At 43.8% G+C, this 21,170-nt stretch overlaps 1 protein-coding gene across 1 annotated transcript in view; it reads right to left on the bottom strand.

Annotated features, from left to right (window-relative positions):
* LOC147596587 (adenomatous polyposis coli protein-like) overlaps nt 1-21,170 on the bottom strand; it is a 139,920-nt gene that overhangs the window by 57,776 nt on the left and 60,974 nt on the right. The window contains exons 5-6 of the mRNA XM_086769680.1: nt 16,882-16,990; nt 9,795-9,908 (exon numbers count right to left, since the gene is read on the bottom strand). Coding sequence (XP_086625806.1) covers nt 9,795-9,908; nt 16,882-16,990 — 223 coding nt within the window. The remainder of the gene's footprint in view (nt 1-9,794; nt 9,909-16,881; nt 16,991-21,170) is intronic.

The raw sequence follows: 21,170 nt of genomic DNA, 5'->3' as shown, positions 1-21,170 counted from the left end.
AGGTTTTGGTAGTGGAGGGGGCTACAGGGGTGGCTTCTGTCAGAAGATGCCAAAAGCTTCCCCCATGTTCGATGGAGCCAACTCAAGCCAGCTCCAAGAGGGACCTGTCACTGGCCAAAGCTGAACCAGTATGCGAAGCTGGTGGCGCCTTTGTGATAACATTTAAGAAAGGGTAAAAAATGCTGCACAACAGCAGCTGGGAGAGAGGAGTGAGAATATGTGAGAGAGAAACAGCTATGCAAACACTAAGGTCAGTGAAGAAGGAGGGGGAGGAGGTACTCAGGCACCAGAGCAGAGATTCCCCTGCAGCCCATATGGATGACACAGGTTGTCCCCGTGCAGCTCATGGAGGTCCACGATGGAGCAGATATCCACCCTGCACCCTGTGGAGGACCCCATGCCAGAGTAGTTGGATGTGCTCTGAGGGAACCTATGATCCCATGGAGAGCCTGCGCTGGAGCAGGCTCCTGGAAGGAACCGTGGCCTCTGTGGAGAGGAGTTCACGCTGGAGCAGATTTTCTGGCAGGAACTGTGGCCTCGCCAGGGACTCACACTGGAGCAGTCTGCTCCTGAAGGACTGCACCCCATGGAAAGGATCCATGCTGGAGCAGTTTGTGAAGAACTGCAGCCCATGGGAATGACTCACATTGGAGAAGTTCATGGAGGACGGTCTCCCATGGGTGGGATGCCATACTGGAGCAGGGGAAGAGCGTGATGAGGAAGGAGGGGAAGAGACAAAGCGGTATGAACTGATCACAACTCCCATTCCCCATCCCCTTGTGCCTCTTGCAGGGAGGAGGTAGAGAAATCAGGAGTGAAGTTGAATCTGGGAAGAAGGGAGGGATGGGGGGAAGGTGTTTTTAGATTTGTTCTTCTTTTCTCACTATCCTACTCTGATTTTGGTTGGCAATAAATTAAATTGATTTCCCCAAGACAAGTCTATTGTGTCCGTGACAGTAACTGCTGAGTGATCTTCCTGTCCTCATCTCAATCCACGAGCCTTTTGTCGTATTTTCTTTCCCCGTCCAGTTGAGGAGGAGGAGTGACAGAACGGCTTGGTGAGGACCTGGTGCAGAGCCAAGGTCAACCCACCACATCTGTGTGGGAGGCTGAGGTAAACTTAACAGGGGACAAGTTGCAAAAGCACCCTATTTTGATCGGCCCAGGGGCCCCGTGTATCCTTAGCATAGGCTACCTCAGGTGAGGGTACTTCAAGGACCCATAGGTAATGATAGACCTTTGGTGTAGTCACTGTAGATGCAGAGAAGATTATTAACCAAGGAAGTTGGTTAATATTCAAGGATCATCTCCTCCAAGCTCCAGTGATGAGTGGAGTTCCTCAGGGGTCAGTATTGGGACCAGTGCTGTTTAAAATCTTTGTCAGTGACATGGATAGTGGGATAGAGTGCACTGTCAGTAAGTTCACTGACAACACCAAGCTGTGTGGTGCCATTGACATGCTGGAAGGGAGGGATGCCATCCAGAGGGACCTTGACAGGCTGGAGAGGTGGGCCCGTGCCAACCTCATGAAGTTCAACCAGGCCAAGTACAAGGTCCTGCACATGGGTCGGGACAATCCCAAGCACAAATACAGGCTGGGTGGAGAATGGATCAAGAGCAGCCCTGAGGAGAAGGACTTGGGAGTGCTGGTGGATGAGAAGCTCAACATGAGCCGACAATGCGCCCTTGGGGCCCAGAAGGCCAACCGCATCCTGGGCTGCATCAAAAGAAGTGTGGCCAGCAGGTTGAGGGAGGTGATTCTGCCCCTCAAGCTTTCCTAGGTCTCGTGGAATTCTGGAGAATGCATATTCCAGGTTACAGTCAGCTTATGAACTCTCTCTATTGAGTGATCTGAAAGAATAACCGTTTTGACTGGGGCCCCAAGCAGCAACAGGCCTTCAAACAGATCGAACAGGAGATGGCTTGTGCAGTAGCCCTTGGGACAGTCTGGACAGGATCAGATGTGGGAAACATGCTCTACACTGCAGCCAGAGAGCATGGCCTCACCTGGAGCCTCTGGCAGAAAGCACCCAGAAGGACTCTGTGTTGACCTCTAGGATGTTGGAACTGGGAGTATCGAGAATCTGAAGTGTACTACACTCTGACTGAAAAAGAGATACTAGTAACATATGAACTGGTTTGGGCCACTTCATTAGTAGTCAGTACAGAAGTACAGATCCTCTTGGCACCGTGACTACCTGTACTACACTGGATGTTCAAAGGAAGAGTCCCCTCTACACATCATGCAACTGATGCTATGTGGAGTAAGCGGGTGGTGTTGATCACTCAACAGGCTCGAATGGTTAACCCCAACTGCCCAGGAATCCTGGAAGAGATCATGAACTGTCCAGAAGACAGAGATTTCAGAGTATCGCCTGAGGAGGTGACTTTTGCCCAAGAAGCCCCACCATGTAATACATTACCAGAAAATAAAAGGAAATATGTTCTGCTACTGACAAGTCCTGTTGTATTGTGGGAAACTATTGGAGGTGGAATGCTCCTGTGTGGAGTCCCATGTGACAAGCCGCAGAAATTGTCAAAGGAGAAGGCAAGGCAAGTCAGTTTGCAGAAGTGAAAGCCTTCCAGCTGGCCCTAGATATTTCCCAAATGGGAAAAGTGGCCAGCATTCTATCTCTATATTGATTCATGGATGGCGGCAAACATCCTATGGGAGTGGCTACAGCAGTGGAAGAAGACCAACAGGCAGCACTGACATAAACTCATCTGGGCTGCTGCATTGTGGCAAGACATTGCTGCCTGGATAGAAAACATCACTCTAAAGGTAGGTCATGAAGATTCTCCAAGAGTTGTGCCAGCCAAGAACATGAAAAGAATGAGCAGGTAGATCAGACTAAGAGAATTGGAGTGGCTCAGGTGGATCAGGACTGGGAATGTAAGTATGAGCCATTCATAGCTTGATGGGCCCATGAAACATTAGGACATCTAAGGAGAGATGCAACATACAGATAGGCTCATGATTGAGAAGTAGACCTGACTACCACCACTATCGCACAGGTTATCCATGAATGTGAAACATGCTTCATAATTAAGTCAAGCAGGTAAAGTCTCTCTGGCACAGAGGATGGTGGCTGAGATATCAGTATGGGGAGGCCTGGCAGATTGATTATATCACCAAGGCAGATACCATGTGCTTACCATGGTGGAAGTGACTACTGGGTGGCTGGAAACATACCCTGTGACCCATACCACTGCCAGAAAGACCATTCTGGATCTTGAAAAACAAGTTCTATGGCAACACAGCACCCCAGAAAGAATAGAGTCAGACAACGTGCTCATTTCTGAAACAACTTAATAGATACCTGGGCCAAGAAACACAGCACTGACTGGGTGTATCACATCCCCTATTCACTCACAAGACTTGGGAAAGACTGAATGATATAATGGATTGGTGAAGACAGTACTGAGAACAATGTGTGCTGGGACATTCAAGCACTGGGAGGAAAATTTAGAATAGAATAGAATACAATAAAATACAATACAATACAATACAATAGACTAGACTAGACTACACTAGACTATTTTAGTTGGAAGGGACCTACAACAATCATCTAGCCCAACTGCCTGACCACTTCAGGGCTGACCAAAAGTTAAGGCACGTTATTAAGGGCATTGTCCATATGCTTCTTAAACACTCACAGGCTTGAGGCATCAACCGCCTCTCTAGGCCCCTTCACCAGCTTTGTTGCCCTCCTCTGGACACATTCAAGGACCTTAACATCCCTCTGTGTTGGTTTTATTTAGTGAGGGGAGGCTACAGTGGCAGCTTCTAAAAGAAGAAGCTACTAGAGGTTTCCCCTTTGTCCGATGGACTTGGCCAGGCCTAGGGCAGCCCCGCCACCAGCCAGGCCCAAGCCAATTGGTAGCAGAATGTTCCCTGATAATGCCTCTGCAATAATGTATTTAAGAAGGGGAAAAAAAGCAAAAAAAATAAAAAAGAAGATGATGTGAAGAAGCTGAAGTGGGGGCAGAGAGGGGGAGGCACGAGCCTTGTGGGCCTTGTGGCCCTCACCCTCTGGTCTCCCGCCGGGCGGACATCTGGGCCTGATTCAGCCCAGCCCAACTGCAAGAACTGGAGAAGAGATGTGAAGAGAACCTGAGAAGCATCTGCCTGCCAATTGTGAAGAATTTCTTGTGAGAGGAATGGCTACAGATGCCAATATGAGTGAAGAAGGAGAGGGAGGAGTAATGCTGCTCCTGGCCAAGATTCCCCTGCAGCCTGTGGTGAAGACCATGGTGGAGCAGGTTGTCCCCCTGCAGCCCATGGAGGTCCACAGAGGAGCAGAGATCCACCTGCAGCCTGTGGAGGACCCCACATCGGGGCAGGTGGATGCCTGAAGGAGGCTGTGGCCCATGGAGGGACTGCGCAGGGGCAGCCGTTCTGGAGGGACGTGACGGTAACTTTAAAGATTTCTCCCTGTCTTTATCTCAAACCTTGAGCCTTTTTTCTTATATTATCTCTCCCTATTCTCTCGGAGGGTGAGGGAGTGAGAGAGAGACTGTGTAGTCTGGTCCCGATCAGGGCTGAACTACAACAGATGTAGTTTGTTTTTTTTTTCCTAGAAGCCCATATGGTGCTGTGTTTTAGATTTGTGACCAATACAGTGTTGATAACACATCAGTGTTTTAGCTATTGCTGAATAGGGCTTGCATAGCATCAAGGCCTTTTCTTTTTCACTCTGCCCCTCCCCAGTGAGTAAGCTGGGGGGTGGGCAAGAGATTGAGAAAGGACACAGCCAGAACAGCTGACCCCAATGACCAAAGGGATATTCCATGCCATATAACATCATGCTCAGCCATAAAACTCGGGGTGGGGGGTAGTCTTTCCACAGCAGCTGTTTCTGGAATACTGGCTGGGCATCAGTCTGCTTGTGGGAGGTGGTGAGTGATTGTCTTTGCATCATTTGCTTTTTTTCCCCCTTTTTTTCCCCTTTACTTAAACTGTCTTTATCTTGACCCACAAGTTTTTCTTGCTTCTACTCCTCCAATTTTCTCCATCCCGCTGTGCAGTGGGAGTTAGCAAGTGGTTGGTGGTTGCTTAGTTGCTGGCCGAAATCAACCTGCACCACAATGCAAGTTTTTTAAAGCTCTTGGAATAAATTCCTACAAGAATGATCTTTTTTTGAGAGAGATTTTAAGAAACTCTAAACCTAATGACATCATTTTTGTTCTGACATGAAGGAAAAATGCACTCTATATGAACATGATTTTAAGTCTTGGAATTAGAATTTATTTTTTATTTTTTAAGATTTTACCGTACTGGGTCTGGTTGTGATGGAGTTAACTTTCTTCATAGCAGCCCCTATGGTGTTGTGCTTTGTATTCATGGCTAAAGTAGTGTTGATAACACACCAGTGTTTTGGCTACTACTGAACAGTGCTTGCACAGCATCATGGCTTTCTCTCTCTTCCCTCCTCCAACAGCAAGGAGGCTGAAGGTAGATAAGAGACTGGGAGGGAACACAGCCAGGACAGTTGACTCCAACTGACCAAAGGGATATCCCATACCATGAGACGTTGTGCTCATCAATAAAAGTTCAGGGAAATGAGGAGAAAGGGGGAGACATTCGTGCTTACGGCATTCATCTTCCCAAGCAACCATTACATGTTTTAAGGCCCTGTTTTTCAGGAAGTGGCTGGACATCTGCCTACTGATGGGAAGTAGTGAATGAATTCTTCTTTTTGCTTTGCTTGCACATGCAGCTTTTTCTTTCCCTATTAAACTGTAATTATTTTGATCTTTTCAACTTCCTTCTATTTTGTTCCCATCCTATGGGAGAGGGCAGTGAATGAGAGGCTGGGTGGGCATTTGGCTGCTGGCTGAGGTCAACTCACCACATTTACAGAAATGAATTTTTACTTCTGCTTATAAGTATTGGACTACAATATTTGAATAGTCAAAATAAAATGTGAAAAAAGAAAAAGATGTAGTTAATCAAACAAGAACTACCATGTGAAGTTTAAAAGAATAAGCTGAAATAAATTGCTAACAATACTAATGCATCTTTGTTAATAACTGTTGGGCATGTGGTTGTATGCAAACTTCATAAAGGATAATGCATAAATAATAAGTTGCTGTGAGCTAACTAATGTACATAGTGTTTCAGAAGAAGGAGGTTAAAGGAAGTAAGTCCCAATGATGACAGATGAGAGAGGGAGGAGGCTATTATTTTACTATTAATTTAAGGTCCAGGAGAAAGGGCAGCTAAAACATTTCTTGGCCAGTGGCAGTTTATGAGCTCTCTCACAGAATAAGTATTTGAGGACTATTAATATAGAGCTGTCTGAAATACCAGTCTTTATATAGCTCAACTTTTCTCTTCCTTCAACTTACATTTGGCATTGTATTCTGTATCACAATCACAGAGGAACAAATATATAGAGCAAAATGAAAGTTGAAAAACTAACAAGTTCACTACACCTGCCAAATATGAAAAGTTCAGTTTTCACATTTGAACATTATAGTGGAATAATCTCGATTTTGCTTTTATGTATTTATACAACAATTAACTTCTACACAGTTTTGGCACCTGTCCTTAGTATAATAAAACCAATGCAGATTATTTATTTCCTATTTTATAATCTTTATATAATCCTAATAGATAGTAATTTCCTAATAGACACTTATACACCATAAGTATATAGTTGTTATATATATGTATAGGGAATAAAATAGTTGTGATAAACCCATGTGCAAACATTAATTCAGAAAACCATAAAAAATTCAGCATCCTCTTGGTAGTGGCCCTCCTTGAAATTAAAACAGAATGTGTAGGAAAATACACATTTAGGGACAACTTAATTACATTCATAGAGGTATAACTACAGTCAAATCTTAGAAATATATGATTTATTCTCTGAGTGCACTTTAAGTTTGGCCAGCTTGTTAGTAAGAAGATATCTTGCTCGGAAGTTCTAGTGTCGATTCATTACTACTTTCTTTCACAACAGGGCTAACCAGACATATTGTCATAGTTTAGCCCAGCTTGGGACCAAGCTACACAGCCTCTCATTCACTTTCCTCACCCTCTGAGGGAAAAGAGGAGAGATAATATAAGAAAAAGGTCGAGGTTTGATATAAGGACAGGGAGAGATCATTCAAGTTACCATTACAGGCAAAACAGACTCACAGAAGCTGCCACTGTAGCCCCCCGCCTCCCCCGCTACACAAAATCAACACACATATGCAGACAATTTTGAGTCTGTTCTGCCTTCATTTGGAGCTGGTTGCACACAAGTAGCACAGTTGTATTACTGCAGGGCAACACCATAGCTAATAAACCTCTACAACACCTCTATATAACCTCTATATGGCTTCTGGATCAGAGCCAGTTATTCAAGCAGCTTAAAACAAGGAAGAGTGAACTTTGGTCTGTCTGAGTACATCAATATAGATCCTTACATGGCCTTAATGTACATACCTCATAGAGTGAGCTCTACAATTAGAGGATGCATATTTTGCTAAAAACTATAACCATAAGAATTTTCTGAAAAGTTCTACTAAATTGCTTGCTTTAGAAAAAGCTGTTTTAAATTTTAATTACAAACAGAATTCATTGGAAATATTTAATATGTAGAATTTTGTGTTGAGGTAAATTTGGTGAAGAAAATGAAGCCTAAAAGAGACTATTTTTATTAAAAGTTGGCTATTAATAAAAAAACTGGCTATTTAACATCTATGGAAATAGATGGCAATATATAATTCAAATTGTCACTCTACTACTGTGGGGGAATATTTTTTTAAAGCCAACATGCAATTGATAATTTCACTTACACACAATTGCATTCTGAATTATACTTCCAAATGTGTGTAACATGATTTGCTCTGTTGGTTTTATTTAGTGAGGGGGGGCCTAAGGTGGCAGCTTCTGTAGGAAACTGCTAGAAGTTGCTCCCCTTTGTTCAGTGGACTCGGCCGGGCCTAGGGCAGACCCGTCACTGGCCAGGACCAAGCCAATTAGTGACGGAATGTTCAGTGATAATGCCTCTGCGATAATGTATTTAAGAAGGGGAAAAAAAAATTTAAAAAAAGAAAAAGAAGTGAAGAAGCTGAAGCAGGGGTTAGAGAGGGGGAGGCGTGAGCCTTGGGGGCCTTGCAGGCCTCACCCTCTGGCCTCCCACCGGGTGGCCGTCTGGGCCCTGACTTGCCCAGCCCGGCCACAAGAAGTGAAGAGAGATGTGAAGAGAACCTGAGAGGCATCTGCCTAAGCGTGATTGTGAAGAATTTCTTGTGAGAGGAATGGCTGCAGACACCAAGGTCAGTTCAGAAGTGAGGGGGAGGAGTAATGGGGCTCCTGGCCAAGATTCCCCTGCAGCCTGTAGTGACGACCATGGTGGAGCAGGCTGTCTCCCTGCAGCCCATGGAGGTCCACGGAGGAGCAGAGATCCACCTGCAGCCCATGGAGGACCCCACACCAGGGCAGGTGGATGCCTGAAGGAGGCTGTGGCCCGACAACCCATGTCGGAGCAGTTCGTGAAGGACTGTGGCCTGTGGGAGGAACCCCACACTTGGAGCAGGGGAGGAATGTGAGGAGTTCTTCCCCCGAGGACAAAGCAGCGGCGTAAAACAACATGTGATGAACTGACTGTAACCCCCATTCCCTCTTCCCCCACTATGCCGCTCAGGAGGGGGAAGGTGGTAGAGATAATTGAAATGAGGTTAAGGCTAGGAAGAGGGAGGGGTGAGGGGAAGTTTTTTATCTTTCTCATTATCCTGATTTGGTTTTAATAATAAATAAATAATTTTTCCCAAGTTGAGTCTGTTTTGCCCGTAATGGTAAATTTAATGATCTCTCCCTGTCCTTATCTCAAACCTTGAGCCTTTTTTTGTTATATTATCTCTCCCTTATTCCCTCAGTTGGTGAGGGGGAAAGTGAGTGAGAGACTGAGTATCTTGGTCCTGAGCAGGGCTAAACTACAACAAGTATTTTGGTGCCCAACGTGGGGCTCGAGGAATTTGGGATAAGGATATTAATTGGGAGCAGTAACGGACAAAACACGAACTGAACTCGGCTAGAGTGTGAAGTGATCATGGGGAATTTATGTTCAATTGTGGTGAAGGGACGAGGTGTTGATTATGTGTAAATTGTCCACTTTCGTTCAGTGTTGTGATGACATTATTTTGATTTTGGTGTGGGGGATTCTTTTTTTTGTTGATGTGTGTGCATTTTAATGATAATTCTTAAATATGTGATTCGCAGAGGCGAGGGGTAGAAGGGGTACATAGCTTGGTCCCGAGCGGGGCTAAACTACGACATTAGCATACAGAATTATACATATACTTTATACATAAAAAATTTACAAGTAAGAATGTAAATTACATTTTGCAGATATATCTCATTTTCAAAGATTATTCCTTGATACATGCTTTCTGGTCAAGGAAACTTAACAAAAGTAACTGGAATTTATTCTAAACTTAAAAGCACAAACTTCAACAACACAACAAACAAAAGAAAGCAGATGCAATTACACTTTTGTTCAAAGATAAAATTGAAATAAATTACAATCAAATGATCAAAAATTACTTTTCTTTCAAGACATTGTCTACTACTCCCACCTACTCACAAGCTTTCTTTTAAACAGGCAGAGAAAGGTCCTTTTTGCTGAGTAGGTATTTTCTATGTTTCGATTCTTATTTTTGTATGTAAAAGGCTAGATAAATGTTCTAAAGCATTCACTGGGCTTACACACAGTTTAAAGATATAAACCACCAATAATTTAATGAAAACATAGGAAAGCCTTTTCCCATTCCTTCTACTAATAAAACAAAAACTATACCTGTGCTCGCTTCTCCATGTCCTGACAAGTACCTAGTTGTTCTTCCATTGCAGCTCTGATTTGCCTTGCCTCATACTCTAACTGCCTTCTGGTTATATCTGTTTGCAAGGAGAACTGAAATTGAAGTACAAAGAAGGCATTTTAAATAACATTGATATAAACTATGTATTTCTCTGAACAAAAGTAAAGCAATTACATTTCCACACCAAACTTCATAATCAAAACATGAAAATAGACCCTTAAAATATTACTACATTGTTAAAAACAAGAACATATAATATTGCTAAATCAACAGGCTACCTGCAAGTCTTGTCAAATAGCTAATAGCAATATATAAACATTGAGACAATATAATTCATTAACATTTTTAAACTAATTTGGTTTTTTTAACATAGCTGCTGAATTCATAACCTACAACATCCCTTAAGGAAAGGTACTCCAACCAATATATTTTTCAAGGTATCAGCAAAGCCAGTATATAATTTGAATGTTTATTTAAAAAAACAGGTCTTTGCAACTAAGGGAAAATACTAAAAATTAGCAAGAAAGTTGATTTAAGTTCAACTCCCTCAAGCTTTATTTTAAAAGACTGTAGAAACATAGAAAAGTCTAGGCTGACAGGGACTTCTGGAGATCACCTGGTCCCACCTTCTGTTGAAAGTAGGGCCTTAGATTAGTTTATCCAGGCCCGAGTCAAGGCAAGTTTTTATATTTCCACCAAGGCAGATTCCACCATTCCATCATATGTACACAGGTTAGTTATTCAAGCATGTGGAAAATAGTAACAGGTCCAGTAAACATGTTTGCTCAAAAGTTAATTAGTTTATACCATCTTTTGATACACGTGATTACCTTTCACTCTAACTGCTCTTGCTAGATGAATACAAATTTAATTTCTTGTCAGGTCAGTGGTTTCAAATACATAGCTATACGACAGTGGCAAGTAAAATGAAATTAATGCCATGGAAGATTAGAAGATCCATCATTTAAATATCAGTGAGAATTGTCTTTCTTGAAGAGGACAACATGAGCTCTTTCAAAAAAGTGATGAGTAAATATGGCAGCTGTACTTAATTTTATGAAGACTTTTCTCTAGTCTGCTCTCCAGCAAAAAGATACTAGGAACTAATTAGACCACAAACCAAAACCAATGACTGCATAAATGTATGAAAAGCAAAATTCAATATTAGGAACAATTATACACAAGTAGAATAAGTGATAAAATTTTAAATCTTTCAGGAAGAAGTTTTACAAAGCACCTAAATACTTGTGGTTGGTTGACCCTAACTAGTTGCCAGGTGCCCACCAAGTCACTCTATCACTCCCCCTTCTCAAAAGGACAGGAGAAGAAAATACAATGAAAAGCTCATGGGTCAAAATAAGGACAGAGAGATTAATCACCAATTACTGTCACAGGCAAAAGAGACTCAATTTGGGGATGATCAATTTAATGTATTGTCAATTAATAACAGAATAGGATAGTGAGAAAAGAAGAACAAATCTAAAAACATCTTCCCTCCACCCCTCCCTTCTTCCCAGATTCAACTTCACTCCTGATTTCTCTACCTCCTCCCTGCAAGAGGCACAAGGGGATGGGGAATGGGGTCAGTTCATATCGCTTTGTCTCTGCTACTCCTTCCTCCTCATGCTCTTACCCTGCTCCAGCATGAGGTCCCACCCACAGGAGACAGTCCTTCATGAACTTCTCCAACGTGGGTCCTTCCCATGGGCTGCAGTTCTTCACGAACTACTCCACCACGGGTCCTTTCCATGGACCACAGTTCCTGCCAGAATACCTCCTCCTGCAGAGAGACAACCTGCCTCACCATGGTCTTCTCCACGGGCTGCAGGGGAATCTCTGCTCCAGCACCTGGAGCACCTTTTCCCCCTCCTTCTTCACTGACCTTGATGTCTGCATAGTTGTTTCTCTCACATATTCTCTCTCCTCTCTTTCCTAGCTGCTGTTGCACAGCAGTTTTTACCCTTTCTTAAATATGTTATCACAGAGGCACCACCAGCTTTGCTGAGCAGTTCAGCTTTGGCCAGCGGCGGATCTGTTCTGCAGTCAGCTGGAACTGACTCTTTCTGACGTGGGGGCAGCTTCTAGTGTCTTCTCGCAGAAGTCGCCCCTGCAGTGACCCCTCCTGAAAACTTTGCAGCGTAAGCCAAATACACTACTATATTTCACCATCAGTCTTAAAACAGTGCTATGGGTGTCACCCTCTATGTCAGAAACCAGCTGAAATGCATGCAGCTCTGCCTGGGGATGGAGGAGGAGCTGACAGAGAGCTTATGGGTCAGGATTAAAGAAGGGCAGGAACAGGCTGTTCAGTAGGGCCTGTTGCGATAGGACAAGGAGTAATGGTTTTAAAATAGAGGGAGGTAGATTTAGATTGGATATTAGGAAAAAATATTTTACAATGCGAGCTGTAGAACACTGGCACAGGTTGCCCAGAGAGGTGGTGGATGCCCCATCCCTGGAAACGTTCAAGGCCAGGCTGGATGACGCTGTGAGCAACCTGATCTAGATGGAGATGTCCCTGCCCCTTGCAGGGGAGTTGGACTAGATGACCTTTGAAGGTCCCTTCCAGCCAGGGAGGCGGCCCTGGAGGGAACAGGGACCCAGGAAAGTTGGTCCATATTCAAGGAGCACCTCCTCCAAGCTTTGCAGTGGTACATCCCGATGAAGAACAAGTCGGGCAAAAAGGCCAGGAGGCCCGTGTGGATGAGCAAAGAGCTCCTGGACCAACTGAAAGTAAAGAAGGAAGCCTACAGAGGGTGGAAGCAGGGACAGGTAACCTGGGAGGACTACAGAGAGGCTGTGCAAGTGGCCAGGGATCAGGTGAGGCAGGCTAAAGCCCTGACAGAATTGAATCTGGCCAGGGATGTCAAAAGCAACAAGAAAGGCTTCTATAGGTAAGTCAGGGACAAAAGGACGTCCAGGGAGAATGTAGGCCCCCTCCAGAAGGAAACGGGTGACCTAGTTACCCGGGACATGGAGGAGGCTGAGGTGCTTAATGACTTTTTTGCCTTGGTCTTCACCAATAAGGGCTCTTGTCACGCCACCCAAGTTTTGGAAGGTACAAACAGGGACTGGGAGAATGAAGAACTGCCCACTGTAGCAGAAGAGCAGGTTTGAGACCATCAGAGGAACCTGAAGGTGCACAAGTCCATGGGACCCGATGAGATGCATCCGCAGGTCCTGACGGAACTGGTGGATGAAGTTGCCAAGCCACTGGCCATTGTATTTGAGAAGTCGTGGTGGTCTGGTGAGGTCCCCGGTGACTGAAACAGGGGAAACATAACTCCCATTTTTAAAAATGGGAACAAGGAAGACCTGGGCAACTATAGGCCGGTCAGCCTCACCTCTGTGCCTGGCAAGGTCATGGAGCAGATTCTCCTGGAAACCATGCTAAGGCACATGGAGAGCAAGGAGGTGGTTGGGGACAGCCAAAATGGCTTCACCAAGGGTAGATCGTGCCTGACCAGTTTGGTGGCCTTCTATGACGGGATGACAGCATCGGTGGACAAGGGACGAGCAGCAGATATCATCTACCTGGACTTGTGCAAGGCATTTGACACTGTCGCGCATGACATCCTTCTCTCTAAACTGGAGAGACATGGGTTTGACGGATGGACCACTTGGTGGATAGGGAATTGGCTGGATGGCCGCACTCAGAGAGTGGTGGTCAACAGCTCAATGTCCAAGTGGAGATCAGTGATGAGTGGCGACCCTCAGGGGTCCTTGTTGGGCCCGGCCCTGTTCAACATTTTTGTCGGCAACATGGACAATGAAATAGAGTGCACCCTCAGCAAGTTCGCCGATGACACCAAGCTGTGTGGTGCCGTAGACATGCTGGAGGGGAGGGATGCCATCCAGAGGGACCTTGACAGGCTGGAGAGGTGGGCCCGTGCCAACCTCATGAAGTTCAACCAGGCCAAGTGCAAGGTTCTGTACGTGGGTCATGGCAATCCCAGGCACAAATACAGGCTGGGCAGAGAATGGATCGAGACCAGCCCTGAGGAGAAGGACTTGGGAGTGTCGGTGGACGAGAAGCTCAACATGAGCAGGCAATGCGCCCTTGCGGCCCAGAAGGCCAACGGCTTCCTGGGCTGCATCAAGAGGAACATGGCCAGCAGGTCGAGGGAGGTGATTCTCCCCCTCTACTCTGCCCTGGTGAGACCCCACCTGGAGTACTGTGTCCGGCTCTGGAGCCCCCAACATAAGGACATGGACCAGTTGGAGGGAGTCCAGAGGAGGGCCACAAAGATGATCAGAGGGCTGGAACACCTTTCCTATGAGGCCAGGCTGAGAGAGTTGGGGCTGTTCAGCCTGGAGAAGAGGAGGCTCCAGGGAGACCTTATAGCAGTCTTCCAGTACCTCAAGGGGGCCTACAGGAAAGATGGGGAGAGGCTGTTCATTAGGGCCTATTCTGACAGGACTAGCGGTAATGGTTTTAAAATAGAGGGAGGTAGATTCAGATTAGATATTAGGAATAAATTTTTTTTACGCTGAGGGATGTAGAACACTGGAACAGGTTGCCCAGAAAGGTGGTGGAAGCCCCATCCTTGAAAACATTCAAGGCCAGGCTGGACGGGGCTCTGAGCAACCTGATCTAGTTGGGGATGTCCCTGCCCCTTGCAGGGGGGTTGGACTAGATGACCTTTGAAGGTCCCTTCCAACCCTAACCATTCTATGATTCTATGATTCCATGTTCTACAGGGACATGGCAGATCTTTTGGTGTTACCATAGCACCACATTATTTATGTTCACTGACAGACGACAAATTACCTTTGCTTCTTTGTTGTAGAGGTTCTCCTGGTATGGAAAAAGCCAGGATACATTTCCAAGCCAGGATACATTAGTCACTGTGTTCCACCAATAATATGCAGAGATCTTATGAAGGCAGAACCCATTACCCTTTTTGTTAAAAAAAATAGTCTTAAAAGAAGGTCAGAAGGAAGCCTTCAGCTATAGACATATGAAAAGAAAGGTAAAGCCTGAAGCACAACCCTAGTGCTCAGCTGTGTTCTACCAGATGCACAGAAATGAGAAGGTTGTGCATTTCAAAGCATGAGACAAAAACATGAGCTGAGCTGAACTGAGAGGCAGAAATGTGAAATTTTGAGGAAACTATGATAAAGTGTAAAAGTTTTATTTATTCTTAGAAAATTAAATGATGGCTGATGTATTTTTTCATTATTGCTATAAATCAACTCTTTCCTGTTTTTTGACAACTATTCATTTTGCAGATAAACAAGTCACCAACAGCAGGTCTCCCAGAAGACTTCACCAAGGTCAATTCAGAAAATCAACAAGAGATATAACAGCCTATAAATATGTAAAACGCTGTTAAAAAAGAATGGGATCTATCCTTACACTGTGGATGGAATAAGTAGCGACGGACATAAATTGCCACAAATGAGATTTAGTATGTTAAGTAAAACATTCTAATAATACAAAGAGCCAAGTTAATTAATTACCTATGAAGTTGAGGAAACTTAATCTTAAAACCATTGACACATTTAGAGTGACACAGATACAACTGACAATGCCTTTGGGAAATGGATTAGTGTCCTGGTTTCGGCAGGGATGGAGTTAATTCTCCTCTCAGTAGTCAGTGTGTTTTGGATTTCGTATGTGAAAATGTTGATAAAAACACCCTGATGATACGAGTTGTTGTTAATGAGACCAAGGACATTGTCTGGCTTTCCAAGTCTCGTTAAAGTCTCCTTAATGTGCAGATGCAGGAAGCTGGGCAAAAGACAGACAGAATAATTGACCCAAACTGGCCAAAGAGAGTATTCCATGCCATAAACGTCATGCTCAGTATATAAGTGGAGACTGTCCATGGGAGAGGGCATCCATTCTGGCATGCATCTTTGGCATCCATCTTCTTTCCATCTCGTTTGCTTGCTGGCATCGTTTCCTCTACCTTGCTGGCTCACTCTCCCCCTCTTTGCTTGCTGCTCGGTGTTGTTCCTGTGATCACTGCTCTGGACGGGCTGTGTTGATCATTCGGACATCGGATGGTGAGAAATTGTACATTGTTCATTTTGTATATTTTGTATATATTAATATTCTTATATTCTGTTATTTTTGTAGTTTTTAGTATTTTAGTAAACTGTTTTTATCTCAATGCATGAGTTTTCCTTTCCCAATTTCCAATTTCTCTCCCCTATCCCACTGGGTAGGGGGAGGGTGAGTGAGAAACTGTGTGGTGATCCGGGCTAAACCACCACAATTCCATTTCCTCAAGGCCCTTTTTCCTTCTTTCTCTCCTTGTCCCTGGTTTTCTGATTAACTTGTCTGTGACTCAGTGTTAGATTTGCTGAAGTCCAGCTGTTTCATCCCTATCATTAGTGTTTCATATTCAATTTCTACTTCCAGGAAGCTGACTAGTTCTGACAGTACTGCATAAATAGAACTAAACAGATTTGTGAACAGATATGACTCTGTAAAGACGGGCAACCAAGTCTTCCCATAACTGTATGTACTAAAGAATGCACTGCAAATATATCCAAGCTGCTGAGGTTTGACAGCAGGTAAACCTGCGTTATCTGGGATATCAGAGATCTTCATTATCCCAGAAAACAAACTTAACTATAGTTTGGAGATGCCAAGGTAAAAGTTTGCAGGGGCATTAATATCTGCATAGGCTATAGCACCACTTTACTCACTGTTCTGAATTAAGAGCTCCTGTGTAAATGGTCTCTTAGGCTAATATTGCTCTCAAAATTAAAAGAATCCATAAAATAACAGAACAGTTAAAGGGGGATACAGTTAAAGAAGAAAACTACTGACATAGAACTCATTTGTCATAAAAACTTTTCAGTGCTCCTCTCTAGCACTGACATTCATACTGATGGGTACGAATTTTAACAGGTAAAATAACGTCTGAAAACCAGGGAATTGCAAAGGAAAATATACATTATTTAGTCTGAATTAACTTTGCATAGTGAACAAAAAAAATTGCTTTAAATGAAACAATAGTAGAGAATGTCCCTAAATTCATAAAATATACACAGCATCTAAACAGAGATCATAGCACCAGATACATAAATGAGCATGTTGTAGTTACTTACATTTTCAGTAAGGGGGATACTATCAATCCTTTTAGTAAGGTCCTGAAGCTGAGCATAATACCAGTCCTTTTCTTTCTCTTCCTTCTCAAGCTCTGCAAGCAACAGAGATCTATCAAAAACAAAAGCCAGAAATGTCTTACTAGTAAGTCTTCATTATCAAATATAACTACAGCAATAAGCATTGATACCTATATAACAGGTGAAATAAGAAATTATGTTTGATGAAGACGGCACTAACAAGAAGTTGAGAAGGTGGGTTCTGTTCCCTGGCCCTAGCTAATCAAACTATCCAACTATGTTGTGCTAAGCAAGTCACTTTAACTTCTTGTATATCAGATTCACATCTGTAAAAGAAAGAATACTTATAGTTCTTTATAAAATCAGTTTGAAATCTACAGCTGAGAGGCATTTTGTGACATCTAAGGAGTTGTTAGTCACATGTTTACTTGCATCCTGCTTCTTTATGACAATATGTTTTATACAATGCAGCAAACTATAACTGCTATTTAAGAAAAGGCTTAGATATTGCAGAAGCATATACACCTCAGAATCCCATTACTAAATTCAGTTATCTTTTCTGCCTTTTGTAGTGCCTCCTCCCTCTGTCATCCATGACAAAACAATGTTAAAGCACACAAAACCATTATTATTAAAAACACTTTCAAAGAGTATTTTTCCATCATATATTATATACAGGATACATTTACAGCTGCTTTACACATTCTAAATGGGTATCATAAGCATATTGCAGACCATATGCTTATGATACCTATTCAGAATTATAAAGATATCAGAATACCAATATAAGGAATTGAAGACATTTATATACAAACTATGAAAAAATATTAGAAGTTTTACATACAATTTTATCAATCCTTTATAAACTACACTTATATAGCTGCAAATTTTATCAATAGTTACATATTGTTTATTGTTATTACACTTTTAAAAAACACATTTTAAAATTTTACAGCCCAAATCCTGCTAGTAGAGGTACACAGACAAGCCACTTTTTTTTTCTTTAAATAAGTTTATTAGTTTCTTGCAAGTGCTTTCTGCAAGCGCTCTTCTTCCTTCTGAAATTTTAATATTGCTCATTAAAAGAAAAGGAAATGCTAAAATCATATTATTTTACAGCCAATATAAAGATAGAGGCACTTAAAAAATTAAATAAGCATAGCATTCATAAACAAAGCTGGACTGATAATGCTTAAGACTTAACTGAAACAGTAACCTAGAGGACAGAAAGCTGCATACAAGTTTGACCAGTATTATTTCCCATCCCTTAACTTCTACATCCTTCTCTCTCTAAACTCAGGCTGTAGTCTTTCTGAGCAAAAGCCACATGAAACTTTGTAAAACACACAAACAAGTCATGGATAATTGCTATAAATATTTTGTTAAGGAACAAAACCAATATACAACAAAAAGAAAAATTCCCCTTGACTACTTTCTTACTGCATCTCAATCATGATATGGAAAGAAGATAATCAAGCTTTCACATGAAAGAATTTAATGTAGGATAAAGAATTTTAAATGCATAATTTAAAGTATCTTAGTTCCTGCTTTTAAAAATATTTCAAATTAGTTTTAATGACTTCAGGTTAATATTCCCTACCCAAAGCAAGTAACCTGAACATTGTTCAAATGGAAAATTAAAATTTCCAGGATCTAGTTTATATTAGTTACTGCTAAACTAATAGCCCTAATTTTTTTCTAGAACACATGGACAGAACTGAGAATAATACTGACAGGATTCAACACATCTTGGAAAAGAAAAAAAAATAATTATTGTAAAAATTCAGATGTATAAAGAAGTAACTGGCATTGCCTATTCTACTGAATCACATTCTTAATGACAGCTACATTACCTATGAAAGACGTTAAGGAAAATCATAGTGTTATACTAACAATTCAGTTATCAGGCTGTTCTCCCTCACTTTAGCTGCAAAAGACTGAAAAACTACACACATCTAAGAAAAACTACACAAACCTAAGAGTGCTGAATGTTTTTAAAAACAGAGCAACAGAACTTCTGACATTTGATTCAACAGCTACATTGAAACAGAACTGTGGAGTTGTTGTTTTGTTTTGTTCGTTTCTTTTTAAAATACAGAATGTCAAGATCACACATTAAGTAATTTACTTGAACAGCTATTATACCAGAGAGGTTTACAATCAAAAATCAGCAAAAAGAAACAAAAACCAATTACCCTACTGTTGCAGATAACTGTAGCAGAATTACAGGATAACTGGAATTCCTCAGTCCCAAGGATGAGTCTGGGCAGGAATTCCCCAAGTCAAGGGCTGTCACCCTGTTGTTGGGACACATTAAAGAATCATAGAATCATAGAATGGTTAGAGTTGGAAGGGACCTTCAAAGGTCATCTAGTCCAACCCCCCTGCTAGAAGCAGGGACATCCCCAACTAGATCAGGTTGCTCAGAGCCTCATCCAGCCTGGCCTTGAACGTTTCCAGGGATGGGGCATCCACCACCTCTCTGGGCAACCTCTTCCAGTGTTCTATAACTCGCATCATAAAAATTTTTTTCCTAATTTCCAATCTAAATCTACCCCCCTCTATTTTAAAACCATTACCCCTTGTCCTATCGCAACAGGCCCTACTGAACAGCCTTTCCCCATCTTTCCTGTAGGCCCCCTTGAGGTACTGGAAGACTGCTAAAAGGTCTCCCAGGAGCCTCCTCTTCTCGAGGCTGAACAGCCCCAACTCTCTCAGCCTGTCCTCATAGGAGAGGTGTTCCAGCCCTCTGATCATCTTTGTGGCCCTCCTCTGGACCTTCTCCAACTGGTCCATGTTCTTCTTGTGTTGGGGGCTCCAGAACTGGACACAGTACTCCAGGTGGGGTCTCACCAGGGCAGAGTAGAGGGGGAGAATCACCTCCCTCGACCTGCTGGCCACGCTCCTCTTGATGCAGCCCAGGATGCGGTTGGCCTTCTGGGCTGCAAGGGCGCATTGCCAGCTCATGTTGAGCTTCTCGTCCACCAGCACTCCCAAGTCCTTCTCCTCAGGGCTGCTCTCGATCCATTCCCCGCCCAGCCTGTATTTGTGCCTGGGATTGCCACGACCCACGTACAGAACCTTGCACTTGGCCTGGTTGAACTTCTCCAGGCCCACCTCTCCAGCCTGTCAAGGTCCCTCTGGATGGCATCCCTCCCTTCCAGCGTGTCAAAAGCACCACACAGCTTGGTGTCACTGGCGAATTTGCTGAGGGTGCACTCTATCCCACTGTCCGTGTCACCAACAAAGATGTTGAACGGGGCCGAGCCCAACACAGACCCCTGAGGAACGCCACTTGTCACCGGTCTCCGCTTGGATATTGAGCCATTGACCACCACTCTCTGAGTGCGGCCATCCAGCCAACTCCTTATCCACCGAGTGGGCCGTCCATCAAACCCATACCTCTCCAGTTGTCGTAGTTCAGCCCCGATCGGACCAGACTACGCAGTCTCTCTCTCACTCCCCCCACCTTCCGAGAAAACAGGGAGAGAAAATATAAGGAAAAACGGCTCGAGGTTTGAGATAAGGACAGGGAGAAATCCTTAAAGTTACCATCACGGGCAAAACAGACTCGACTTGGGGAAAACTATTAATTTATTACTACAAACAGCAGGATAATGAGACAGAGAACAAGATAACCTCCCCCCACCCCTCCCTCTTCCCGAGCTTAACATTATCTCTACTACCTTCCCCCCCCCCCCGAGCGGCACAGGGGGGAAGAGGGAATGGGGGTTGCAGTCAGTTCATCATACGTTGTTTTACGCCGCTGCTTCATGGTCGGGGGAAGAACTCCTCACATTCCTCCCCTGCTCCATTGTGGAGTCCCTCCCACAGGCCACAGTCCTTTGTGGAACTGCTCCGGCGTGGGTCATCTCTTCCGCGGGTGCAGTCTCTCCAGAACAGCTGTCCCAGCGGGCCCTCCACAGGCCACAGCTGCCTTCAGGCATCCACCTCCCCCAGTGTGGGGTCCTTCACGGGCTCCAAGTGGATCTCTGCCCCTCCGTGGACCTCCATGGGCTGCAGGGGGACAACCTGCTCCACCATGGTCATCACCACAGGCTGCAGGGGAATCTTGGCCAGGAGCCGCATTACTCCTCCCCCTCCTTCTTCACTGACCTTGGCGTCTGCAGCTGTTCCTCACAACAGGCTGGCAGACGCCTCTCAGGATCTTTTTTACATCTTATTCACTTCTCATCTCCTTTCCACTTCTTGCAGCTGGGCCGGACCGAGTCGGGCCCAGTCGGCTGCCTGGCGAGAGGCCAGAGGGTGAG

Source organism: Chlamydotis macqueenii, chromosome W, assembly GCF_036417535.1.
Source record: "Chlamydotis macqueenii isolate bChlMac1 chromosome W, bChlMac1.mat, whole genome shotgun sequence".
In the NCBI taxonomy this organism is placed as follows: Eukaryota; Metazoa; Chordata; class Aves; order Otidiformes; family Otididae; genus Chlamydotis; species Chlamydotis macqueenii.
The sequence above is the reverse complement of the archived record's forward strand: the minus strand, read 5'-3'. Positions and strand labels throughout refer to the sequence as shown.